At 42.5% G+C, this 26,142-nt stretch overlaps 11 protein-coding genes across 11 annotated transcripts; 5 read left to right on the top strand and 6 right to left on the bottom strand. All coding sequences in view use genetic code 12, as the record gives it.

Moving 5' to 3' along the window:
* Positions 1–45: 45 nt before the first annotated feature.
* On the bottom strand, positions 46–1,437 carry HSX11 (Hsx11p; the record flags this gene model as incomplete). The annotated part of the gene is made up of 1 exon (XM_002617708.2): positions 46–1,437. One exon carries the CDS (start codon positions 1,435–1,437, stop codon positions 46–48), a length of 1,392 nt encoding a protein of 463 aa, XP_002617754.1.
* An 883-nt stretch (positions 1,438–2,320) lies between these two features.
* Positions 2,321–4,183, top strand: CAT2 (carnitine O-acetyltransferase; the record flags this gene model as incomplete). Its single annotated transcript, XM_002617709.2, has 1 exon — positions 2,321–4,183. The coding sequence occupies one exon, from the start codon at positions 2,321–2,323 to the stop codon at positions 4,181–4,183; it is 1,863 nt and encodes a 620-aa protein (XP_002617755.2).
* Positions 4,184–4,717: 534 nt separating this feature from the next.
* FOB63_002140 (autophagy protein) lies at positions 4,718–8,254 on the top strand (the record flags this gene model as incomplete). Its single annotated transcript, XM_002617710.2, has 1 exon — positions 4,718–8,254. The coding sequence occupies one exon, from the start codon at positions 4,718–4,720 to the stop codon at positions 8,252–8,254; it is 3,537 nt and encodes a 1,178-aa protein (XP_002617756.2).
* Positions 8,255–8,308: 54 nt separating this feature from the next.
* Positions 8,309–9,280, bottom strand: PRS4 (ribose phosphate diphosphokinase subunit; the record flags this gene model as incomplete). The annotated part of the gene is made up of 1 exon (XM_002617711.2): positions 8,309–9,280. The coding sequence occupies one exon, from the start codon at positions 9,278–9,280 to the stop codon at positions 8,309–8,311; it is 972 nt and encodes a 323-aa protein (XP_002617757.1).
* A 246-nt stretch (positions 9,281–9,526) lies between these two features.
* ILV3 (dihydroxy-acid dehydratase) lies at positions 9,527–11,389 on the bottom strand (the record flags this gene model as incomplete). The annotated part of the gene is made up of 1 exon (XM_002617712.2): positions 9,527–11,389. One exon carries the CDS (start codon positions 11,387–11,389, stop codon positions 9,527–9,529), a length of 1,863 nt encoding a protein of 620 aa, XP_002617758.2.
* Positions 11,390–11,727: 338 nt separating this feature from the next.
* On the top strand, positions 11,728–12,657 carry FOB63_002137 (uncharacterized protein; the record flags this gene model as incomplete). Its single annotated transcript, XM_002617713.2, has 1 exon — positions 11,728–12,657. The coding sequence occupies one exon, from the start codon at positions 11,728–11,730 to the stop codon at positions 12,655–12,657; it is 930 nt and encodes a 309-aa protein (XP_002617759.2).
* A 171-nt stretch (positions 12,658–12,828) lies between these two features.
* LYS21 (homocitrate synthase) lies at positions 12,829–14,331 on the top strand (the record flags this gene model as incomplete). Its single annotated transcript, XM_002617714.2, has 1 exon — positions 12,829–14,331. The coding sequence occupies one exon, from the start codon at positions 12,829–12,831 to the stop codon at positions 14,329–14,331; it is 1,503 nt and encodes a 500-aa protein (XP_002617760.2).
* An 888-nt stretch (positions 14,332–15,219) lies between these two features.
* On the bottom strand, positions 15,220–17,958 carry SYG1 (Syg1p; the record flags this gene model as incomplete). Its single annotated transcript, XM_002617715.2, has 1 exon — positions 15,220–17,958. One exon carries the CDS (start codon positions 17,956–17,958, stop codon positions 15,220–15,222), a length of 2,739 nt encoding a protein of 912 aa, XP_002617761.2.
* A 202-nt stretch (positions 17,959–18,160) lies between these two features.
* On the bottom strand, positions 18,161–20,056 carry FOB63_002134 (triacylglycerol lipase; the record flags this gene model as incomplete). The annotated part of the gene is made up of 1 exon (XM_002617717.2): positions 18,161–20,056. One exon carries the CDS (start codon positions 20,054–20,056, stop codon positions 18,161–18,163), a length of 1,896 nt encoding a protein of 631 aa, XP_002617763.2.
* A 350-nt stretch (positions 20,057–20,406) lies between these two features.
* FOB63_002133 (putative aminophospholipid-translocating P4-type ATPase) lies at positions 20,407–23,844 on the top strand (the record flags this gene model as incomplete). Its single annotated transcript, XM_002617719.2, has 1 exon — positions 20,407–23,844. One exon carries the CDS (start codon positions 20,407–20,409, stop codon positions 23,842–23,844), a length of 3,438 nt encoding a protein of 1,145 aa, XP_002617765.2.
* A 1,175-nt stretch (positions 23,845–25,019) lies between these two features.
* Positions 25,020–25,982, bottom strand: FOB63_002132 (uncharacterized protein; the record flags this gene model as incomplete). The annotated part of the gene is made up of 1 exon (XM_002617720.2): positions 25,020–25,982. One exon carries the CDS (start codon positions 25,980–25,982, stop codon positions 25,020–25,022), a length of 963 nt encoding a protein of 320 aa, XP_002617766.2.
* Between the last annotated feature and the right edge of the window lie 160 nt (positions 25,983–26,142).

Genomic DNA, 26,142 nt, shown 5'->3' with positions numbered 1-26,142 from the left:
GCCTTTGATATACTATGTACACATCTATAAATGAACCGTCAAAAGTCACTGAAGTTCCTCGGCAGAAAGATCGGTTTTGATTTTGAAGGGTTTGCCTCTCCAGTTGATTTCCTGGCCAAGCATCGCATCAATCCATATCGGTAATGCGAATGCTTCTCTCATGAGCCAAATTTGGCTCCATTGCCACAAACTTCTAGACATTGGTGCTACGTTTCGAAGCCACACCGGCAGATGCCGTGAATTAGTGATATTGTTGACCAAAACATAGAACTGGTAATAGTCACAGGCAAACCAACAGGCCATATGCAAAATAAAGAACCAAACGTTGAAAGTTTGGTTCCACAAGAGTGTTGACAATGCAAAAGTTCCGATAATGCCACATATGATAGATTCTGTGGTTGGCTCCACCAAAGTAGCAGCTTTGACCATATATTTTCTAACCCTTAGCCATCTGACTCTTCTATTGAAATATTCTTTGATGGAATTGGACTTATTGTGAGAAAGCAACGGCTGAATGACAATATCACCTGTTAGAGCTGTTCTGCCATTGCAATTTTCCCAGAGAGCAATTGCAATCATATTATCTTCACCGATATACTTTGCAAAGAACTCAATCAGATGGCCTGGCCCTTTATTAGAGATGCGCAATGCGTCTTGTTTCACTGAAGCTTCAGAAAAGAATTGAGATTTTGCGTAAGGAATGCGAGACACGGCAAAATCGAGATCCGACTTGCGATATAAGTTGGATTTTCCATTAACACATGGAGCGATAGAAAGATTGTTTAAACTGACGTAAAACTTCAGGTGAGATGTGAAAAGGAACATTTCGTCTAACAAACTCCCGAAACCTGAGTTAGCACTGTCTAAGGAAAGAGCAGACGGAACGTGGTGAACCAACTTGACCTTGCGATCGTTTTTTTCGACCGGCGTACCACAGTTTGTGTTTTCTAGCATTGCCATCACAGAGTTCGTAAGAATATATGGAGAGGCCCACACATTCAGATCCATAACCCATAGAATATCGTATTTCGCCGCTAGAAAACCTTTTGCCAAATTATTCACCTTCGGATTTGGACCAAAATGGTCAGTATGAGGTTCTGAGATCAAGATTTGCGCATCGGTATTGGGATACTTGGCAACAAGCATCTTCAATGTGGGGATGGCGGGATCATCCGCGTCGTACACACAAAACAAAATTTGGAGCTTGTCCCTTGGATAATCCTGAAGAAACGACAGCTCCAAACATGAAACTAGCTCTGGGTCTATGCCCTTGATTGGCCTGATGATTGTAACGGGTTCTAGCTTCGACAAGTCCCCCGTAGGCAAAGGAGGTTTATAAAACAGTACTAGGATGCATAGAAAACCTAGGAACGCCACAGATACTATGACAGCATACCATACAAGGGCTATGTACGCGAGAGCCACTTGGGCCAGCATTGGAAAAGGAAAAATTGAGAGTGTGCCCCTAACTTTGCAGCCTTGAAGATGCGTTACAGGTTTTTTTTTCTGAAGTGCCGGATCCTCTGGAACTCTCGGCTCAGTATAGAGCCGGGTGTTCTATATACAGTGTCTTTGCATGTTTCTCTACAGGAGATCTTGTTACCGCCGCGCCTCCTGACGCGCCGTGCCAAGTTAACGTTGGAATAGGACTGGATCAGAAAATAGTAAGACTGGTGGCGGTTGCAACGACAAATCTTGGTGTTTGTGTAAACTAGTGTGCTTTTACTGGGGCACACTTCGAGTAGTTTTTGTGGCACTTTAATACTGGGAAGAGAACAACTAGAACCAACGGCAGTAACGGCAGTAACGCAGGACTACGAAGTATCATTGGGGTCCGATCTAGTATCGATAGCAGAAGCAGATGTTTGAATGTGTCATCTTTGCGCATTCAATTCCCCAACCAAAGTGCTAAAAACCTGCCATGCGATCAAACTTTTGTCCTCGGAACCAATTCTTCACGTGCTGTGCCCAATCGCATGTCTTTCCACTGATAATTTGAACGCCGCCAGTTCCCACCAACAGGCTCAAAAAAAGGCTGCGATCTCGGCTCAATTTACCAATATCCGGATCCCACCCTTTTTAAGCGCTCAAAATAGACCCTCCCGGATTCTCGGAGTACGGATTCCCCTGACAGACACCCATACACCCCTTATTGAACCTCGGTCCGGCGGAATGTGCGACCCCACAAAATCAACTGGCCAAAGCCGCTATATAAGCGAACACCAACCCCAGACTTTTTCTCGAGTAATTGCACCACTTCCGCATCAGCTTTCTCTCCATTAATCTACCAGCACATTAATCGGGGAGTGCAAACATACAAATGCTTAAGTCTTTGGGAAGAATGACAAGAAAGTTTTCAACCTCCACCGTTAAAGGGGACTTGTTCAAGTTCCAATCGCAGCTTCCAAAGTTGCCCGTCCCCACCCTCCAAGAAACATGTTCCAAGTACTTGAAAACTGTCGAACCTTTTCTCTCTTCTAGTCAATTAGAGACTACCAAGGCGCATGTGGAGGAATTCTTGCAAACCGGTGGTCCAGGAGAAGTTTTGCAGAAGAGATTGGAAGACTTCGCTAAGGACAAGGACAATTGGTTGGCCGAATTCTGGGACGATTATGCATACATGTCATACAGAGACCCTGTCGTGCCATATGTCTCGTACTTCTTCAACCACAAGGATGTAAACAATGCCATTGGCCAGAACCAGTTGTACAAGGCATCGTTGATTGCTTACTACACGGTAGAGTTTCTTCTCAAGGTTGAGAATGAAACTTTGGAGCCAGAAGTTATAAAGGGAAACCCTTATTGTATGAACGCGTTCCACTACATGTTCAACAACTCGAGAGTGCCTGCTGCTGGCAGTGACATAACCAAAAGATATGATGGAAGAGAACATCGCTACTTTATTGTGGCCTTGAACAACAACTTCTACAAGGTGTACCATCACGATGCTGAAGGAAACCCATTGTCTAAAAGTGCTCTCTTCAAGCAACTTCTTTACTTGGTCAATGAAGTGAGCCCAAGAGTACCTAGAGGTGAGGGTGTGGGTGCTCTTACTTCGTTGAACAGGGATGAGTACTTGAATGCATTCAATGCGATGAACAAATCGCCTATCAATGAAGCCTCTTTCGAATCTATTTTCGCCTCTTCTTTCGTTATCTGTCTTGACGACAATTATCCTGTGACCATAGAGGAAAAGGCAAAAAACAACTGGCACGGAGATGGCCAGAACAGATTTTTTGACAAGCCCTTGGAGTTCTTCATTAGCAAGAATGGTAACTCGGGCTTCCTTGGTGAACATTCTAGAATGGATGCGACACCTACTGTTCAATTGAACAACTTCATTTTACAGAACATACTGAAGGAGGACCCTGAAGCTTTCATTTCTGACATCCTCGCCGATTCCGCTCATGCGGCATCTCTCGTTCCGGAGTTGCCTAGTGTTTTGCCATTTGACATATCCCTTCAGACAAGAGCTGATATTTCGACAGCGATCGCGAAGTTCCAGCGCACCATTGCATCTCATGATCAAGAAGTGTTCCAGTACTATGGCTATGGTAAGAATTTGATCAAGCAATTCAAGGTTTCTCCTGATGCCTATGTTCAAATGATGATCCAATTGGCCTATTATAAACTCACTGGTAAAGTTCGCCCAACTTACGAAAGTGCTGCAACAAGAAAGTATTTGAAGGGAAGAACTGAAACAGGCAGATCCGTCTCTGTTGAGTCTAAAAAGTTTGTTGAGACCTGGACCAACACAAAAGCTAGTGCCGAAGAAAAAATTGCGTCCTTCAATGCTGCCTGCAAGCAACATGTCAAATACTTGGTCGAAGCTGCAGATGGGAAGGGAGTGGACCGTCACCTTTTTGGTTTACTGCAAATGATCAAGCAAGGAGAAAACACACCAGCGATCTTCACCGATCCTGTGTTCAAGTACTCTTCGACTTGGTACCTTTCCACGTCTCAGGTGCCTTCCGAATTTTTCCAAAGTTGGGGCTGGTCACAGGTTATTGACGAAGGTTTTGGCTTGGCTTACTTGGTCAATAACGAATGGTTGCAAGTTCACATCTCTTGTAAGAAGGGTTCTGGCTTGAGATCCGATTACATGAAATATTATTTGACCGAAACAGCAAATGAAATGAAACAAGTCTTATCTGCTCAATTGCCTGCTAAACCAAAGCTTTGAGCCTGCTATTTATAAATAGTGCTACTATTATTTTTTAAGAATACAACGAGGTACTAAAAGTATTTGTAGGTGAGTCTCATGAACACTGTGTATTCGCACTTCATAAATACTTTCCAAAGAAGAACCTTTTTTGCAAAAATGCAAATTCCATGGAAAAAATCAGAGCAATGGATAAGGATAATAAGCTTCGAGTACAAGTAATAAGATCTTGTGGAGAAAAGACATCGTAAAGTTTCAGGACACATTTGCTATAAAATTTATCGTTTACATACAATGGTGTGGCTCCCCACATAGAAAGGTACTGGTGTAGTGTGATATCGAGCCTCTTGAGGTCCGATTATCACTTCAGCCACTTTACTCCTATTTCCATAACCACTTCCCTTGATATATTCCACGATAGTTGTATAATAACTGTCATCCTCAAACTGTGCGTGTTTTGTTCGCTTTGTCTACTACCAGGCATATTGGCAATAAACGAGGTGGCAAAAGTATACGTGCAACTAGAAACTACAATTGCTCTAATATTAGGCAAAAATGGGAAGTGACTTATCTTATGTGATAGTTTACAATGCTCACAATGGCTTGACTTTGAAAATCCCAAAACCAGTCCGGTTTCACCATATTCAATCTTTCAAGTCGTATTTAGTGGAAACTTTCTCAAATTATAACTTAGCCCGACCGGAGAATATCTTCATGCTAACTTCCTTTGGTATAAAATTCAACTTTCAAATTATAAATGAGGTCAGCGAGATATACGTATTCGATAAGCGTCTATTCAATCGCATGGATGATGAGGCAATACTAAACAACTACCTACTACAGACCGAGGATGATAAGTTTAAGAGCCTCCAACCTCAATCTTTTACTCAATTCAAAGCAATGAACACACATGGTAGTGAAGAATCGATTTATGCTGATTGGACAAAAAGTCTTGTCAATCTAAGCCATAGCTTGGAGGAACTAGTGGAAAGATTCATCAGCCACATAAACGTGATCTTCAAATCCTTCAATATTATACTCCAATTCATAGCAAACTTGATTAATGCAACAGATAAAAATGTGCAAAATCACTTCAATTACATCAAGTTGCTCGGTATGAAATCGCTCCATACTTCGTGGAAAAACTACTACAAAGAACTTCAAACATTCCCTCCAATTGTATTATCACATTCCCCACAGCACAAGATTCATCTTGCCAATTATTTGGACGAGGTGACGTTGAAAGAGAATGCTGCAGAAGTCAGCAGTACCTTGCCCAAGATTATCGATGCTTTTAACGGGTTTTTGAATGGTCTTGACAGTGCAAATTATGAGAAGGACAGCGTTGACAAATGCATTGAATCGTTAAGAAAGGAGTCAATGAATAACTTTTCCGAATTAGAACTGATACGGTCTTCGAGCCTCAAGGCGATTGCACTTGCTTCAAAACAAAGTCTGAGCAATTCGAGAGATCATCTGAAAGAGATTTTCACGCAGACTGAGAAATTGTACAACGCGTTGGAATCGTTAGCCACTTTTAAAAGAAAAATATCAAGAGAAGGATTACGCATTTTTCAAAACGTGGCGAAAATGCAAATGAAAATGGTTGAAATTAAGAGCAATATGAAAAACTTCATGAAAGATAACTCGTCCGGAGTTTCAGCAGGGCTGATCTCCAATACAGATGACACCCCGCGTGAGCAGGACTCAATAGCAAAAGTAAGACAGGCAGAGAATTTGCTTTCTATGACGGTTGATTTGCCGTTGCTTTTCGGGTTCATGTTGATAGAACAGAGAAGACAATACGAGTGGTTTGACTTTTTCACTAAAGGTGTTGTTAGCAATGTGTCAGAACAGTTAATGATTATTATTGATCATGAGAAAATGTTTCAAAAGCTTTGGATCAAGAAATTTGGAGCTTTCATAAAATTGCTCAATGTCAAGAATGATGCGAGAGTCCACGTACCGTCAGTTGAAGTCTCGTTGTCAAATGGGTATTCCGAGGCCATGAAAGGCTCCACCCTTGCATTTCTTGGAGACTTGGTGATAGAGAGAGATGATATTGCTCATTACATTGAGAGTATCAAGACCCATAAATTCACCAACAGTTCGAAATTTGCCTCTCTTCTTGCGAAGAACTTTAAAGATTTAATGATTTCTACAGATAACTTGAAAAAAGTCACAAGGGTTGTTTCCTCCCTTGGCTCCATGACATCCGTTAATCCCATTGAGACGAATCTGATGGTCCTAAGAAACTACCAAGAAGGACTGAAGGAGTTCGAGCAAGATCATGAAATTAATTTGGTTAAAGACCTTAGGCAGAGAATTAGAAAACTCGAGGACCTACTTCATCAACAGCAATACTCGAATCTCTCCAACTGGCCCGTAATTAAGAGCCAAGGGGTTAAAATTAGCGACGCTAATAATATGAGTATGCTTCTCACATCTCATCCTTCGCCTATGACTTCTGATCCCACCAAGTTTTTGAAGGAAAAGTCAAAGAATTCATCTATCGAGGAAAAGAGAGAGATGAAAGCAAAACCCCTCGACGCCTCGACTACCATTGATAAGCACTTAGATAACATTAGACTAAAAAAGGAGAATAACGAGTTGAAAAACTCGAATAAACAACTCCATGAGTCGAATCTCATCTTGAAGGAACAAATTTCAAAGTTGCAAGAGTCTTTGAGGTTGGAACAGCAGAAGAATGAAAATCTTCTGTCGCAGTATGAGAAAAAATTATCCGAGGTTCAGTCTTACGCCACGGAGCTCAAAGAGTCCAACGTAAATGAAGCTCAAAAAATTCGGGAGGAACATAATGCAATGGTAACTCAATTGGCAAAAGATAAAAATGAATTGAAGTCTAAAGTGAATGAATTGGAATCGAAGAACCGTACTTTGGAAAATAATGCATCCAGTAATCGTGACCTTGAACAAGAAATATCTGACCTCACCGCTGAACTTAGTGACTTGAGGATATTCAAAACAGAATTGTACTCGAATATGCAAGCAAAAAGTGCTGAATTTACGAACGAAAGGAATGAGCTTGAGAAGAAAATTAAGGATCTCATATCGCAGCTCGAAAGACTGACAGATGACTATGAGAATTTGATGGAGATCACACAAGCTAAAGAGCGGCACTTTGAGGCTACTATTGCTAGTGCAACGGACGTCATCAAACAATTATTTTTGAGAGTAATTCAGCTTATGCGCAGATGCTATAAATTTGTGGAGGAATTTTCTTTGGTTTTGGAATCCATGGGTCTTCTTTTAATCGAAGAGCAAAATGCTGAAACTAAGAAAATGGAATACAGAATAAAACGGGTCAAAGGCTTAAAGGCAAAGAAAGCCGATCATGGTGAAAATGCTCTAATCACAGAATCCAAGCTGCATGGCATCCATTCGTTGGTAGTTGAAGAGATTGCAAAATCTATGAAATGGGTAGAATCTATCGGAGTGTCTTTTGAAGATGATACTGGCGACGAGACGATGAAAGACGAAATTATTAACGAGTATGAAAAGGAAGCGACCCGATTATCTCACTTATTCGAGAAATATTTTTCAGATTCAGAAGACCGCTTGTCTCCCTTCGCTGCATTCTTTAATACAATATCGTTTGATGAAAACGTACAATTACACGCATTAGAAACAGATACTGTGGAAATCAACAAGATGTTCTTCCTCAACTCTATTGCGAAGAGATTCAACGATGTCGAAGGATTTGCGAAGAAGTTAACGAAAGAAATCAAGTCCAAAACTCAAGAAAAGTCTGTGGACGGAGCCAAGAAACGGATAGCAGTCAACAACTTCTCAGAAGGCGATTTGGTCCTCTTCCTTCCAACCAGAATCGATGACGGCTTGGCAATTGAAAACGAAGATATTCCAATACCGTGGACAGCCTTCAACTTAGATGCCCCTCATTATTTTTTGGATATAAGCACTAAGACTAATATTGGGAATGAGGAGTGGTACGTTGGTCGAATAATCAGTATGGAGGAACGTCTTGTCACAGACGAGAACGCCCAAGACAAGGATGAAAATCCGTATCACTTGAGCGCAGGAACTTCTTGGTACATGGTGCAGACGAAATAGTTTATGGGAAATATATGTATAGTACAGATGGCTAAATGGATGGTGGCCGCACAATTATTCGGGGACATTCTCGAATAAGTAGGAAACACTTTCACCATTATGCAATCTTCTGATTGCCTCTGCAAGAGTTGGACTGATGTCTAGAAGCTCAAGCTTTGGGCAGCGGGCCAACTTGTCATCCAAAGGCAAAGAGTTCGTGCAGACAATCTTGTCAAGTTTTGACTTATTCAACTTTTCGATAGCATTGCTGGAGAAGATACCATGGGTAACAATGGCCACAACTTTTTGTGCCCCATTCGACAAAAGAACGTCGGCAGCTTTACAAAGGGTACCACAAGTGTCAGCCATGTCGTCAATCAATAAGCAAATCTTGTTTGAGACGTCACCCACCAACACCATTTTGGACACCTCATTTGCTTTCTGTCTTTCTTTGTGGATCAACGCAAAGGGGACATCCAACTTGTCAGCAATATATGCCACTCTCTTTGCACCTCCAGCATCTGGAGAGACAATAGTTAGTTGGTCAGTGGAGTAATTCTCTGTGATAAATCGTAAGGCGCTTGGTTCCGCATACAAATTGTCAACAGGAACCTTGAAGAAACCTTGGATTTGAGAGGCATGTAAATCCAAGGTGATAAGGTGATTACAACCTGATGTCTGCAACAAATTAGCGATCAACTTGGCAGTAATAGGGGCTCTAGACTTGTCTTTCTTGTCCTGTCTTGCGTAGAAGAAATTCGGAATGACAGCAGTGATTCTTCGAGCACCACCAATACGGCAAGCATTAATCAAGTGAAGAAGTTCCATCAAAAAATCGTTAATTTCCGTTTCGCCGTATCCCGTCTGAATGATATAAACGTCATCATCTCTTACAGATTCTCCCACTGCGACAGCGGTTTCCTTATTGCTGTACTGGAAAGCACCGACTTTAGAAAGAGGAATCGCCAAGCGCTCGGCTATTAGCTCCGAAAGCTTTCTGTGAGAGTTTCCGGAAATAAGCCGTATAGAGTTGGGGCTGGAATGCATTTCAACTTTGGTCAATAAAAGTGGAGAAGACAAAAATTTATGATTCTATCACGTGGATCCGCATCAAGGTGCAGAAGCACTCATTACATGTACAAGACTCAATGAACTTCACAAAAATCAAAATACAATAAAACGCATTGAAAACAACTTTGTCGCTTAGTAAAAAAAAAGTATCTATTACAATCCGTTCGAAGGACATGACTAAATGCATTATAGAACTGAAGACGGGGATTATATCCTCCGTACTTACAAATCAGTGACACATCCCTTGGATGCGTCGCTCACCAAAAGAGAGTACTTGCGCAAAGTACCTCTAGGGTATCTTGGGGCCGGTGGCTTCCACTCCTTTCTTCTCTCAGCCAAAATTTCTTCGTCCACCAACAAGTCGATGATGTTGTTTTCGGCATCAATCACAATCTCGTCACCGTCATGGACCAAAGCAATTGGGCCACCTTCAGCAGCTTCTGGAACAATGTGACCAATCAAGAATCCATGCGAGCCACCGGAAAATCTTCCGTCGGTCAACAAAGCCACATCTTTACCCAAACCGTAGCCCATTAGGGCAGAAGAAGGCTTCAACATCTCTGGCATACCTGGGCCACCCTTTGGACCCTCGTATCTGATAACACAAACGGTCTTTTCACCCTTTTTGATCTCGCCGTTTTCTAAAGCAGTGATGAAAGCGTACTCCTCGTCAAACACCCTGGCCTTACCCTTGAAGTATGTACCTTCCTTACCTGTAATTTTGGCCACACACGATCCTGGAGCTAAAGTACCCTTGAGCACTTGCAAATGGCCGCTGTCCTTCAATGGATTGGACAATGGGCGAATGATGTCCTGTCCTTGTGGCAATCCTGGCAACTTGGCCAAGTTCTCCTTGATCGTCTTACCAGTGACGGTGTATTGATCGCCATCAATCATGCCTTCAGCCAACAACATTTTCATCACTGCTGGAGTTCCTCCCACAGTTTGCAAATCAGCCATGACGTATTTTCCAGATGGCTTAAAGTCAGCTAACAAAGGTGTGTTGTCAGAGAGGCGCTGGAAATCGTCCACAGTGATTTCAATACCCACAGAAGAAGCGATGGCAATGATGTGCAAGACGGCGTTTGTGGAACCACCGGTAGCAATGATGTATGTGATGGCATTCTCAAAAGCTTTCTTTGTCATGATTTCACGTGGCTTCAAGTCCAACTTTAACAAGTTTTTGATAGCTTCACCGACAGAAGCACATTCTGCAGCTTTCTCCTTTGAGACAGCTGGCGCAGACGAAGAGAAAGGCAATGTCATACCCATAACCTCAGCAGCAGAAGCCATTGTGTTGGCGGTGTACATACCTCCACAAGCTCCTGGACCAGGACATGCGTGTTGCACCACGTCCATTCTTTGCTCTTCGGTGATTTGGTCTGACAAATACTGCCCGTAGGACTGAAAAGCCGAGATAATGTCAATCTTGTCTGGAATTTCCGCTGTAGCACCACAAGATGGGGAGCCGGGTAAGATTGTACCACCGTAAACCATCAAAGAAGGTCTGTTGTGTCTACCCATGGCCATAAGCACGCCAGGCATGTTCTTGTCACAAGATGGGATTGCAATAGACCCATCGTACATCTGGGCCATGATCAAAGTCTCGAAAGAGTCAGCAATGATCTCACGAGACTGCAAGGAGAACTTCATTCCCTCCGTACCGTTGGTAATACCGTCGGAAACACCAATGGAGTTGAACTGCATACCCTTCAATCCAGCCTTGTTCACAGAATCTGTGCACTGGTCGTTCAAATCCATCAAGTGCATGTTACATGGGTTACCACTCCACCAAACAGAACCGACTCCGATTTGAGCCTTATCCATATCCTCGGTTTTGAATCCAGTAGCATACAACATGGCCTGTGACGCACCTTGTGATTTGTCCTGGGTCACGATAGACGAGAATTTGTTCAACTTCTTTTCGCTTCTTGCAGCAGTAACAGAAAACTTTCTGGCTTGCGCAGCAAGCTGCTTAGGGCCAACTTTCAAGAGACTCATTGTAGTTGGAGTTGGATCTGGTGAGCGCTCGTTTTTTCGTGAGTCAACTCTTGACGTTCCGGTACCGGGGAGAGATGCGCACATGTCCAATTAGGCACAGGCCATAAGTAATGGGTGCGCCCACCGATAAGATTGAAACCTACATATTATGATACTGTCAGGTGACTTCGCCGGTTCCGGCCAAATAATGACTTTAAGTTCTAACGACTTCAAGTACCCTAGGTAATGCTGAATATGCTAACTATAATGAATTCAGGTGCTTCACGTTACTTGCTGTGATTTACTTTGGTTAGTATTGCTCAAGAAAATAGCAAGGGTAGCGATTGGGCCATGGTTGCTGCACTTCGTATCAATTCCCTAATGAGGACAAGCTGGTACGACATGTCATAAAGTAAAAAATCTTCTTCACTACATACTTTTCAATGAAACTCACAACGAACTCTTGCCATTCTGACTCTTTGACAAATCCAGAATGCCCGTATCCGTATCAGGAACACTGGGAATTAGAATATGCTAGTTCTTCCGAAAGTTTGCGATCGCCTGGCGGTGTTTCAGGCACATTAGAGGTAAGACTAGGTCGTATGAAGTTGACTGAAGATTCTCCTATGACCCAAGGAGGAAGGGGTCGAAGGAAATACCATCGGCAGAGACAAAGAGACCGCAGACACTCAGCAAATGTTCCACAATCTCACATTACGCCTCATGAAGATGAAAGGTGCTCATCAAGTAACAGGCTACCAAGGAAGAGTAATAAGTGCTCGAAGAAGACGGGAAGTGGGAGGGAAGCTGGAAAAGAAGAGCTGAGGAAAAAGACCCAACTTAAAGCAAAACAACGCCGTGAGCATAGAAAGAAACCTTTGCAAAATCAAAACAGTCATCAAGATGGCTGTTTGGCTACCCCGTTACTAGCCAGACCAGCTCAGAACCCATGTGATTCTACTAATAGTCAAAGTATGGAAGACGTGAATGGACTAGAGCAAAGAGCGATCCGCGTTCTTCAGTCTGCGACTAGACTTCAAAGAGCGCCCCAAAGGTCATCCCCAATTGACATATATCATCAAATGATTCGGCCACCTCCGAGAGATGAATATGCTGCTAGAGATGAGGAGATACCACCGTATAGGGCACAACTTCATAAGTACCTCGATCTTGTTTCTTATGATGAACGATTCTCTCCTGTGCTTCGAGTCAATCGTTATTTGGTTCGAGGAGAAGGAGAATTGAGCGGTGCAATCAACAAACTATCTTGTTCAAATGTCTTACCTAAGAGGACAAACCTATGGGCGGTGTCCCACATTGATGACAACGAGTATGAACAAATGGTGCCTGCGCTCATATCTGAAGGCAGCTAGTTGGTTTAAAAAGAGAATTGTAAAGTGGGTTTTAAATTATTTTTTAAAATATTAAGTTAAAATTAAGATTGTTCACTAATTGTCTTTTTGTTGTCAAATTTAGACAAAATTAGAATAGGTGCGATTCCTAAAACTTTTTGGAAATGCTTTGAATTTAGTCGCCACAGGGACATGAAAACAAATGCAAATGAAAACTCCGTAAAGAAAGCAGGCGATTACAAATTCTATTTCTCAGAAATAATCAAGAACAATGCCTCTTGTAATACTTTTGGTACAGTATGTTCATTTCCTTTCGTTCAGCCATATAGTAGTTGTAAGTCCTCCCTGCAAATCGCGGCCTCTGAAACTCAAGCTTACTTTTTGTCTTTTATCAGTCTCAATATGTCCGTACCAGAAGGATTTACAAAAGTCACTGAAGATCTGCACAGATCCAGTGAAGTTATAAACTCTAACCCATACGGCCCTAACCCTGCTGATTTCTTGTCCAATGTTTCGTCTTTCCAGTTGATCGAATCAACCTTAAGAGAAGGTGAGCAATTTGCCAACGCTTTCTTTTCTACGGAAAAGAAGATTGAGATTGCGAAGGCGTTGGATGATTTCGGCGTTGACTACATTGAGTTGACTTCTCCTGTAGCTTCTGAACAGTCTAGAAAGGACTGCGAAGCTATTTGTAAGTTGGGGTTGAAAGCTAAGATTTTGACTCACATTAGATGTCATATGGATGACGCTAAGGTTGCTGTCGAGACCGGTGTAGACGGTGTTGACGTGGTTATTGGAACGTCACAGTTTTTGAGACAATACTCCCACGGCAAAGACATGTCTTACATTGCCCAATCGGCTATCGAGGTTATCGAGTTTGTCAAGTCCAAGGGCATTGAAATCCGGTTTTCATCTGAAGACTCTTTCAGATCAGATTTGGTTGATTTGTTGAACATCTACAAGACAGTGGACAAAATTGGCGTCAACAGAGTTGGTATCGCTGATACCGTTGGTTGTGCTAACCCTAGACAAGTTTATGAGTTGGTAAGAACATTAAAGTCTGTGGTTTCGTGTGACATAGAGTGTCACTTCCACAACGATACTGGATGTGCCATTGCGAATGCCTACACAGCCTTGGAGGGTGGTGCCAAATTGATTGATGTCTCAGTTTTAGGTATTGGGGAAAGAAACGGTATCACACCCCTTGGTGGTTTAATGGCGAGGATGATTGCCGCAGACAGAGACTACATTTTGTCCAAGTACAAGTTGCACAAGTTGAGAGACTTGGAGAATTTGGTTGCAGAGGCTGTTCAGGTCAACATTCCTTTCAACAACCCAATCACAGGATTCTGTGCTTTTACACACAAGGCTGGTATCCACGCAAAAGCCATCTTGGCCAATCCATCGACTTATGAAATTTTGAGCCCTTCGGACTTTGGCTTGACGAGATACATTCACTTTGCTAACAGGTTGACTGGGTGGAATGCAATCAAGTCTCGTGTTGACCAATTAAACTTGCATTTGACCGATGACCAGTGCAAGGAGGTTACCAATAAAATCAAAAAATTGGGCGATGTTAGACAATTGAACATTGATGATGTCGATTCCATCATCAAGGACTTCCATGCTGACGTCTCGGCTCCAAGCTCCTCAGGCACCCTTCTTGAAGAAAATGCAAAGAGACAAAGAATATAGATTAATAGGCTAATTGTGTTCGGAAAACTCGATCACTCATGTTACTGCAGATTTGTATTTGAATCTTTCATGAAACTATGAACGAAGCAAAAGCTAAATATGATGACGTTGAATGAGATCATGAATCATAAGGAAAACTGCAATGCTTCCAAAAAGGATACACATTCCCGTGCAAGTCATGATCGCCTGGCGCCTTGTACCTGTGTTGACTGTGATTCCTGCTCGATACTCCTCTCTGTACAAAATGATTCCAACCACAATGTTGATTACAGCAACGATCGAGCAAATGAGCTCAATAGTGCGATGCTGAAACATGTCCACGGATTGATGATGATTGGCGACTGCCCGTGTATCTCTGTCTGTGTTTGATGTTGATTAGTTCACCAAGCTGTGCTCATTCCAAAGTTGTATTTCCATTTGCATACAGATCGAACGATTGTGCACATCGACAAGAAGTTTCTTAAGCTTTGAATAGTCTTCTTGCTTTTTTTAGACAAGGATAGCCATAAAGCGGAACAACCGGTGACTTTTTTTTTTTGCACCAGTTTGTGACTCGCGCATACACTGAGGTTGGTACAGGCCCACGTGATGGTAATCTCTTTAATTTTGCTTTGTATACAGGGAACTAAACCACAGTAAGCTTAAGGCAGCGTTTCGAAGAAACATTTTTTTCCTTTGTTCACAAGTGAAAGTCAGTTCTCCTAAATTGAAGAAGAAGATGATGATGACCGAGTGGCATTTTACATACAGTTATCGTATTTCCTCGTTGATGTACATTTCGCATCCTTGATACAGTATGCGCAGCACATACGAGAAATGCAGTACTCTACATAATGAGATGAATAGTCACAATTAGAATCTTTATAAACAAATAATGCAGTATGGTAATCACTCGTCCGCTTCTTCTTCATCTTCATCACTTTCATCGAGTTGAACATTATACTTTTTCCTTTGAAAGTCCTTGATGTGGGCCTTATTCAAAGCGTTAGAAATATTAGCCAATGTTGATCTCCGACGCAGAAGCTCATTTGGATGTTCGGATGAAGCCTTTGACAGACTTTCTCCATCACGGCGCTTGTGACGCATGGAGTTAGTCTCGGTACTGTATGATGTCGTTCTTCCTTGAGATGGAGGTTGCTCAATACTAGATCTTGCATCAGACTCCACGAATTCATGTGGACCGTACTTAGTAGCCACCAATTTCTTAATCGCTCTTTCAACTTTAACAGGCAAGCGATAAGGTAAAGGAGAATCTCTCGAAGCTCGAAACAAAATCACATTGGTGCAATGCTCATTCTCCAATCTGAAAAAAACCCAAATAAATCTCCTGAAAATTTCTGCAAGTGCAATACAAAAACTTGTCACAGCCAGTTGCTGAATCTGATTGGAGAAGAATGCGTAAAAGATCCACTGAAAGCGCAAAATGACATCCATAATGATTGCAGTATAGTAGTATGCTGGCTTCTTGTAAAATAGGTGATCTCTTAGTAGAAAGTGTTTAGATTGAACCTGACCAAGAGACCAATCCATCACTATATCCCAAGCTGAAGAGAGTATCGAGTTAAGGCAGGCAATAACGATGAAAATAGCTCTGTTTGAGGACTTTCGCTCTATTCTCCAGTTACTAAGCAATGCATAATAGGCAATACTGATCAGATACTTGAGCATGTTCGCCAAATGGGGGAAAGCATCACCAGAATCCATATAACGACGAAGACACTGCAAGAAACGCCAAATGGAAGGTAAAGTAGATAGGAAACCCATAGCCCTAGAGTGACTAGAACCACATTTGGTGAGTGAAGGCGGGGATCCGCCGCCCAAAAATTTTCTCCATTCGCTAGTGTACAAGCAGAAGAAGAAATATAAGTTACCCATAGAATAAGTCAACGAACACAATATGTCGCCGAGAAAAAAATCTCTGAATTCAACAGGATAGAACCCAGAGCACATAAGTCTCCATATTGCTATTTGAAGCCATTTTCTGCTGGCTCCGAACATTCTAGAAGTTGGGTTCAAGAATATTAGAAGCATCACTCCAAGAAAGATCAAGGGCCAATCACGACCTGGAAACTTAGATGGCCAAAAGTCTTGAAATGAGAACCAGCCCAATAGTCCTAAAAGACCAAATGCAAAACTAGGAAGCATAAAAAATTGCTTATAATCCAATGCAGTAGTAAGATTGAACTCAAAAATAAACTTGTAGTTAATCTTGAATGCTTCAAAAACCATCATATTGATACCGATGAATAAAAATGCCATGTTCACTAAGAAGTAACCACCCCATATTTGTAGCAAAGATTTCCCTTCTGGTAATTCACCACCAAGTGTCTTTTCAAGGGCTTTATACAAGCCAATCACAAAAAGGGGAGCGCCTATTCCAATGTAAATCCCGGAGAGAAAAACGGTCTTGTAAAACAGCGGCAGCTTAACGTCTGCATTATTGTACACGTAAGTTGCACTACGCAACCTTTCCAAGCTATGTTTTCTGTCCAGAGTATCGCTTTCGAAGAAAGTTAAGAACAAATCTTCAATACGACTTGAGATAGTATCCAATACTGTACTGTTCTGGAAATAAGACTCGTCATCTACCTTCTTCATGAATGATTCAGAAACTTTTGCATCAAGGGCTTTGTCATACTTCTTCGTGATCTTTCTGAAAGCAGTACGATTCATTTCTTTATAAGACCTGACCAAAGAGATGGCTCGGTAATGCTCTATCAAAGCCTTCTTTAGCTGCGTTTTAGCATAATAATATGGTACTCCAAAATGCTTTTTCCGAACATAGTCTCTCCGTCTAGAGCGCTTCGCTTGAGCTGCAGTGCTTGGTTCCTCACGAGAAAAATCTTGTTGATTATCAGAATCACTTTCAATCAGATCAATGTCGTCGTCGATGTTAGAATCTACTCTTAATTGACCGTTTCTGATTTGGTTTTCTCTGTAGTTGGGATCAAAGTCTGCAGTTTCCACACTGCTCGCCATGGATAAAGAGAAAGAGTTTTGCCGCCCTCTGCCAGCCTTCCATGTCTTCAAGAATCCTGTGGATGGGAGTGATGGGAAGTCATATTTATTAAGGTGGTCGATAGTGTTTTTAACAATGTTCCTCCATCCCGTGACCGCAAGATTTATCGGTTCAGACTTGCGAGCCCGAGGAACTTTGTCTACTCTGCGGGAGAGTTCCAACTTATGGTCCTTTAACTGGTAAAACTGATCTTCCAACACTAAAAAACGCTCGTAAACATCTTTCTCCTTTTCCACGTAAAAACCATCAACTTTGGAAAGCTCCGATGAAAGCCATTGCAAAAAGGTAGATCGTTCAATCAAGAACTCTTCTTTTTTATTCTTGACCGATTTCATTGAGAGATTAAAAAGCGAGGCCCTTCTTTTCGAAGATGTTTCGTCATTTTTAGGTGGCGGCACAGCACCATGTCCCAAAGACAACCCGGGAATGGTGCCTCCCTCATGACTTAAAGATTCGAGCAATGGGGTAACATCAGATGTTCTATCTTCGGCTAGTTGTTTGTGGAGAAATGCAACCTTTTTGATTTGTTTTTTTCCCACTTTGTAGTCCACATACTGGTCCTTCCATTCGGGAATGGAACCATCATTGAGGGACTGGCCGAATTTCATAAAGCAACTTCAGAAAGAGTCAACTAACGATACGGTTTTTAAATCTGAAAATATCAGGAAAATATGCACATGTATTAATTGATTGTACAGTCCTGCATAACGTACGATCATAGTCACTTCGCAGTACATTAGCAAAATTAGATAAGATCCGGCAGATTGAGAGAATAGGTAAAAGAATATACAAATTAGATAAAAAAAACAATTAGCTCTCATATCTGACGTAAAGGGCATCAATGAAATGCGGATGTTTAATTCCAGGAGATTTTGCTGCTTTAAATCCCTCCACTGCCTCGCGGACACTCCATCCTTTTTTCTCAATCAAGTAACAGCAAATTAAATAACCGGTGCGATTAAAACCATAGTGGCAGTGGACTCCAACAAGTGGGTTAGGCTCATTTGTTGACGCAAGAATGTCGTCGATTAGCTGGATAAAGCGCCGCACAGCAGTGTGATCTGGAACAACTTTCGATACAGTAGCACACTTGTAGTAGTGGATATGCTTAAAGGATTTGGGGCTGTATGGTGGAATATCAGCTGAGATATCGACCACAGCTATTAGGTTACCTTTGATATCATTTTCCTTCGATGAGCCGTAGAATCTCTCTTCGAGAACATGTGGCAGATGGTTGGGATCACCTTCACGCAACGTTTTCATACCCAATAATGGGGCCAAGTCTGTGTTATTACGACGAGTAATGTTGAACGAAACTGCTTGTGTCTGCAGCCACTTAAGCTCATTCTTCAACCCCCACTTATCGCCAGAGATTTCTGCTTTTAATTTGAGAACCCAAGCCGGAGACAAATGAAGGCGTTCAGGAAACTTCAGCTCTAAGTGATTCAAGATGATGCCACTGATAAACTCTGGTTTTGCCAAAAGCAAAGAATGTCCAGCATTATTTACCTTTGTAACGTGTGAAACTGTCCTTTTTGTATGCGCACAGAGGTATTCGTGGATATCATCAACAACCTTCACCGGAGTGACCCGATCATTCATTCCGCCAATGAGAAGCGTTTTCTCGTAAGTGCTGGGATCTTGTTTACGATCATTGTAACGCGAAACCGCCGATATAAGCTCCTCGTAAGTAGCCTTTTGGAAACCATCAATGTAACGTAAAACAACGCGTGTGTCAACATCCATGTTCCATCTCAATTGTCTCACTTTCGTATAGATACTTGAGTTTTCAGGAAGTTGTCTCAAAACACTTTGACTTGATACACCTTCCAAACGGTCCCACACCCTAAACTGGTTCACAAGGTATGCGTTATGTCTGATGTTCTTTAGTAGGCTTAAGCGGGTGTTGTGTGTCTCCCACTCAGTTCCTTCTTCAGATTGCAAAGGTGGAGGGCTAAGAAGAACAAGTCCTTCCACTTTGTGCTCCTCTAAGGTGCTAGCAACCTTGATCAGAATGTGTGTACCCATAGAGTGACCTATAAGAATTATCTTCTTCTCTTGAGGAATGTACTGGCGAATGAACTGTACCACGATTGCTACAATGCAATCCGTTTTAAAATCCAGCCACGCCATGGCCTGAATACTGGAAGATATGGCCTTCTGGTGCTCTGCAGAAAATTTGTGTTTTGATGGGAATTCGTATCGAGAATCACCAAATCCCGGTAGATCGAGTGCAAAGATTTCCAGACACTGGGAAAGCAATCCCATCAACGGTTCGAACTGTGACATCTGGCCACCCAAACCATGTATAAAGACCAAAGCCGGAGATTCTTCAACTTCTTTTAATAGTTCTGGTGAGAGTGGCTCCTCTTTGGCAAAGTTAACCAACGGATGGCCCGTGTGAACAGAGTGCAAAGTTAGCGAGTTGACGGAAATGCAATCACAAGAACGAAGATCTAGATCCACGACTTTTGAGTACTTGGCCACAAAAGTACAGTCATTGGGTTCTGTTTCAAGAATGAACTTTTCCAATGGGTTTTCGTAACCCACAGCGGCCCTCTTGAAAAACTCCAAGCATTTCCTAGGGAAAGTAGAAGTGGCCTCCTCTTGGGCCTTTACAAGAGCAAGGAGACGCGACTCGGCTCCATTTGGGGCCACAAAATTGTCATCTGTCAGGCTAGCCGACAAATTTTCGTCGGACAGCATGTGCTATAGAGAAGATCAATCTGTGAGGATACTAATACCAGGGCTCGCTCAACGTGTAAAGGTAGATGCAGGCATGGGTCTTATCTAGTTAAAGAGAGCAAACACGTCACGAAAGAAGAGAAAATAAAAACTGTCTGGAAGTCAACCCCACAGATAGATAGAGCGAGAGAGCACAGATATAAAACGAGAGACAGTTGCAGAAACTGGAACTTCGAAGGACTCATAAGAGTAGGTCGATCCTAATGGCGGAGCTAGAACTCGCGGAACATGATCCTCCATATAACTGCGCCATACGTACAAGTAGCATACCTTAAGCTCCAGGCGCTTGTCTCACCTTCAACGAAAACAACATGCCCAGTGGCAATTGGAATCGAAGCACACAGCTGGAACTTAACACGCGAGAAAGCTCGTTCGATGACTTTGACTACTCGCTCGACCGAGCGCTAAACTCCGCCTCCAACAACTTCTTCCTGCGTTCCACCTCGCGCCACGGATCTCTGGGGTCGGTTCTGGGCATTCCGTTGGTCAGTCTAGATAGCAGAGAGGATGACGAGGAGGATTTGAACGATGCCGATCACGATAACCGTCCGCTTATACGACACAGTGACAGTGCCACGAGGATGGCGCGATCCGGCTCTCAGACCCAACCTACACCTTCGGCTCTGGGGGTGATTGGCAGCATCCGGCTGTTTTTGTCGAGTACTGCTGGGATCTACAACGTGCTTCATGGCGAAATTAACCAGGAATTACAGAGACGGGCCGGCGAGTTTGATGAGAGTCATTTGGGCGATGAGCGCTATGTGTCACCCCGAAACAACAGCAAAAAAACCTTTGTGTCGAATGCCATATCCAACGCCAAATATAACCCAGTGACTTTTATCCCGGTGATTTTATACGAGCAGTTCAAATTCTTTTTTAACTTATATTTTTTGTTGGTGGCTTTGTCACAGATCATACCTCAGTTGCGCATCGGTTACCTTTCCTCATACATTGTGCCATTAGCTTTTGTCCTTACCGTTACGATGATGAAAGAGGCCGGAGATGACATAGCTAGACGCAGAAGAGACATGGAGCAGAACAACGAACAATACGAAGTGCTCAATCGTCAATCGCCTCTTACGCAGGATGTCAGTCTAATCCCGTCGAAAAACTTGAAAGTAGGAGACTTGGTCCGGCTACACAAGGACACTAGGGTCCCAGCAGATATGATTCTTCTCCAGTCTTCAGATGCGAATGGGGAAGCGTTCATCAAAACGGACCAGTTGGATGGCGAGACTGACTGGAAACTCCGAATCGCATGCAACATCACACAAACAATCACAGATGTGTCTCGCCTTGTCAACAACATTTCTTTAATTGTTGGAAGACCCACAAAATCTATTCATAGCTTTGACGGGAAGCTTATTTATCATCAAACATCTGCAAACACAAAAATAGTGCCTTTGGGGGTGGACCAAACGTTATGGGCGAACACAGTTTTGGCATCAGGTACCGCGATTGGAATTGTGGTATACACTGGTGTGGAAACCCGACAACTGTTAAATACCACCATGTCTGGGGTGAAAACAGGTTTATTGGAGCTTGAGATTAATAAGATCTCGAAAATTCTCTGTGTGACTGTGTTCGTGTTGTCTGTGGCCTTGGTAATGGCTAACGGATTCCCCTTGAAAGATACATGGTACCTTGACATTCTTCGGTTCTTAATTTTGTTTTCCACCATTATTCCTGTTTCCCTTCGCGTGAATCTCGATTTAGCGAAGTCTGTTTATGCATCCCAAATCCACAAAGACCAAGATATCCCAAATACAATCGTCAGAACTTCGACAATTCCAGAGGATTTGGGTAGAATTGAATATTTGCTTAGTGACAAAACGGGCACCCTAACACAAAATGACATGGAGATGAAAAAATTGCACCTTGGCTCCATTTGTTACGCTGGAGACACTTTAGATATAGTGTCAGAATATATAAGCAAATCATTCTTTGCAGAACAGTCTGGCACAATCTCCCTGAAAAGAAAGGACCTTCGAGCAAAAGTTTGCGACTTCTGTCTTGTCCTTGCATTATGCCACAATGTCACCCCAACAGAGGAAGATGGCGTTGTGTCATACCAAGCTGCATCACCAGATGAAATTGCCATTGTCAAATTTTGTGAGAGTGTTGGAATTCGCTTGTACAAAAGAGACCGAACTTCAATCACCCTTATTCACATGTCTACAAACCAAGAGTTACACTATGAAGTCTTGTACAATTTTCCTTTCAACTCGGATACAAAAAGAATGGGTATAATTATTCGCGACCTTCAAACGAATGAGCAGTGGTTTATGCAGAAAGGGGCCGATACTGTAATGGCGAAAATCGTTAATAGTAATGACTGGCTTGACGAAGAAACTAGCAACATGGCTCGCGAAGGCTTGAGAACACTCGTCATTGGACGAAAGCGCCTTAACACCACCTTATTCCAAGATTTCGTTAAGGAGTATGAGGAGGCATCATTACTTATGCATGCTCGGGAGTCAGCCATGCAAAGAGTCATCAATCAATACCTAGAGACTGAAGTCGAGCTTTTGGGTTTGACAGGAGTTGAGGACAAGTTACAAAAGGATGTGAAATCTTCAATTGAGCTCTTAAGAAATGCTGGAGTCAAGATCTGGATGTTGACAGGAGACAAAGTGGAAACGGCCAAGTGTGTTGCTATCAGTGCGAAGTTGATTTCAAGAGGCCAATATATTCATGAAATTACTAAAGTTTCGCACCCAGATGCTGCCATGGCTTTGTTAGACCAACTCAATGTTAGCACCAATTCATGTCTTTTGATAGACGGAGAGTCTTTGGCAGTTTACATGAAACATTTCCCAGAAGAATTCTTCCGTGTGTCTATTGGATTGCCTGCCGTAATTGCGTGTCGATGTACTCCACAACAGAAAGCCGACATTGCTGTGGCTATTAAAAAGGCCACAGGCAAAAGAGTCTGCTGTATCGGAGATGGAGGAAACGACGTAAGTATGATCCAGTGTGCTGACGTTGGTGTGGGTATTGTGGGGAAGGAGGGTAAACAAGCTTCGCTTTCTGCAGATTTTAGTATTGACCAGTTTCACTTTCTTCTGAAGCTTTTACTATGGCATGGAAGAAACTCCTATAAGCGGTCAGCAAAGTTGGGCCAGTTTGTGATTCACAGAGGTTTGATTATGTCTGTAGCCCAAGCCATATACTCCGTGTCATCTCATTTTGAGCCTTTGGCTTTGTATCAAGGCTGGTTGATGGTGGGATACAGTACACTTTACACTATGGCACCCGTTTTCTCCTTGACATTGGATCACGACATTGACGAAAAGCTAACTAAGTTATACCCCGAACTTTACAAAGAGCTCACATTAGGCAGATCCTTGTCATACAAAACATTCTTCATGTGGGTTAGCATCTCCTTGTTTCAAGGTAGCGTCATTCAGCTACTTTCACAAAAATTCCAAACTCTCAAGGAAAGCAATTTTTTAGCTATGGTGACTATTTCATTCAGCTCTCTTGTTTTCAATGAGCTTATTATGGTAGCGCTCACAATTAATACGTGGAACAGAACTATGGTTGTGACTATAGTGGTTACGTTTATGATTTTCATTCTGCTGATTCCCTTTTTGGGCGATTACTTTGACTTGACATACATAACCAGTTTTGCTTTCTATTGGCAAACCGCAATTGTGCTTGCTCTTAGTCTTTTGCCTGTTTGGATTGTGCAGACCGTCAACCGGAGATTACGTCCTCCGTCGTATGCAAAGGTGCAGCAGTACTAAGTTGGGAAAAGCCGCACTAAGGTATGTACAGACTTTTGCGAGCATACGAGGCGCTTGCAACCATAACCATTTTTTTCGTTCCCTGATCGCGTCAGATCCATATGTCCGCGCTCTTATCCACAACAGGACTGCACTCTGATGGAATGCTGGGAGTAGTGGTTTCAATTGTTCGGATTTGTTTCGACCGAAGTGGAAAATTTTAAATGGTCAGGAACGTAAAGAATTCCCTAGGTTATGATCCATCTGCTTGAACAGAGAAGTGCCGGATGTCAAAAATTTGCTTTGCTTCCACTCGTGCGAGCAATTCTCCGGGCTTCTTCCAATGTCACCCGATGGCTTAGCCACAGGAATTATTTGTGTGGCTGCGAAATAAGAACTGCACATTACGCCAAGGCACCTGACCATAATGGCACCACTTTATCGGCCATATAAAAGGAAGCAGATGCCTTTACTCAGCCGTTTCATTGCTAAACATAACACATTTAAGTGTCCAACGACTCCAACTTCTTTCCCTTTGTGATTGCTCCGTTTCCCATACGTGTCTTTTCTCAAACTTTGATTACTTTTGATAAAATGTACGGCAGTCTCACCACAAAAACCTCGCTTTTGACTCTAAGCTACTTGGCTTTCTCCACAACGGTCCCATTTTTGTTATCTTACAAGGAAACACAAGATAACTCGGTATACACCAAGGGGCATCCCAGCACCAGGTCTCTATTTAACAAGATCTAGCCTGGTGCTAAAGATTGTTTTGTTTGAACACATGGGATGGCTACGGAAATATTGGTTACAATAATAAAATGCATATTTGAATCGATCAGTAGACTAGTTATCATCTGTCATAAGTAGCAGATAACAAGGATTCCATACGGAAGTTCGAAACTAGCTTTGGTACACTTTGTTTATACGGTATACGAGACAATCGATCAAGGGGCGCAAAACAGAAGATCGCATTGCTCAACATGTACTAGACGTGCATAGATTTTCCATCTGCCCTAAAATCTATTTTCCTTTCGGGAACAGGGGAAGGCCCTGTATGAACGCGACAATTCGGAAGAACCGATCAAATGAAAAAAGAAACCCTCCGTCCACCCGATGGAAGCATCTCTACTTCACACTACTTCTCTATGGAAACTAAAGAAATTCTGTTAGCCTAATCATTTCTATGTACACGATCACTTATTCCACGCAGCATTTTCCACCAACAGTTTTGCTGACTTCAAGCCTGAAGCAACATCGAAAATTGTCTGCTTCTGGGCTATATCCAAGTCGCCGTTCCTCATCAACTGAGTTGCCGTAAAGACGGAAGAGGTGGTTGGCTTCTCGCCCATGCTAATGTTTTCAACTTCACCCTTGACTGTTTTCTTGATTTTGTCTCCGAAAGTGGCCACGTCCACATCTAAAGTGTAGTCCTTTTGCAAAAGGAATCTGTTACCCGTGAAAGAATCATCCAACTTGTCAATGATGGATTTAGGCAATTTATATGGATATTTGGACTCAAGCAATGTTTCCTTAGCCACAGCAGCGACTCTTGAAGTAGTACACGTAGTCAAAGTTGTTGGCTTTCCATAGAAGAATGCATCTCCGGAAATGGATGGCTTTAATGGGCTTGCAACTAGTTCCTTACTGACAATATTAGAAGAGGAAGAAGGAGACAAAGCACCAGCAGAAGGTTTGGAGGCTGGACGTCTTCTGGCTTGAGGTCTTCTTCTTGGAGCCTCGGATGTCTGCTTGGGTTTGGAGTTTGTAGATTCTGGGTTTCTAGAAGCAGCGTTCTTTCTGAAGTTGGACTCGTCCATCAACTTGAATGTGTTTCTGCTCAACGGATGGTCTTTCACAGAAATTTTGGCACTTTGACCTTCAAACACACCTTGGGTCTTGCGAGGCGCTTGAGTTTTTTGGTTATTCTTTGTCTTCTTTTCTGAGCTCAGGGCCTGCTTCTGAGACTTTTCAGCCTTTTGTGTGTGCTTTGAAGCCTTTGGCTTGTTCTGTTTGACGTCCTTCAACTTCATGGTTCTGGCGTTGATGGTGTCGATTCTTTTCATCAAATCCGACAAAAACAGAGCCCCTTCATTGTTTTGGCTTGAGTACAAGCGAATCCCACGCGTGAAACTAGCTCGGGTAAACATGGTGCTCATACGTTGAAATGCTCAAGACTTTTTTTCTTCACCTAAAGTTGAAGTCGCGTACAGGAACACCATATAATATGGCGATAATGGAAAAGGCAAGCGGAATCAAATGCGCTGTAGTTGTATATATTTAATGATTGTTCTCTCAAATGGATACATTAAATCGTTC

This window comes from Clavispora lusitaniae (genome assembly GCF_014636115.1).
Source record: "Clavispora lusitaniae strain FDAARGOS_655 chromosome Unknown tig00000038_pilon, whole genome shotgun sequence".
Taxonomy (NCBI): Eukaryota; Fungi; Ascomycota; class Pichiomycetes; order Serinales; family Metschnikowiaceae; genus Clavispora; species Clavispora lusitaniae.
Note: the sequence above shows the minus strand (reverse complement) of the source record. Positions and strands in the feature narration are given on the sequence as shown.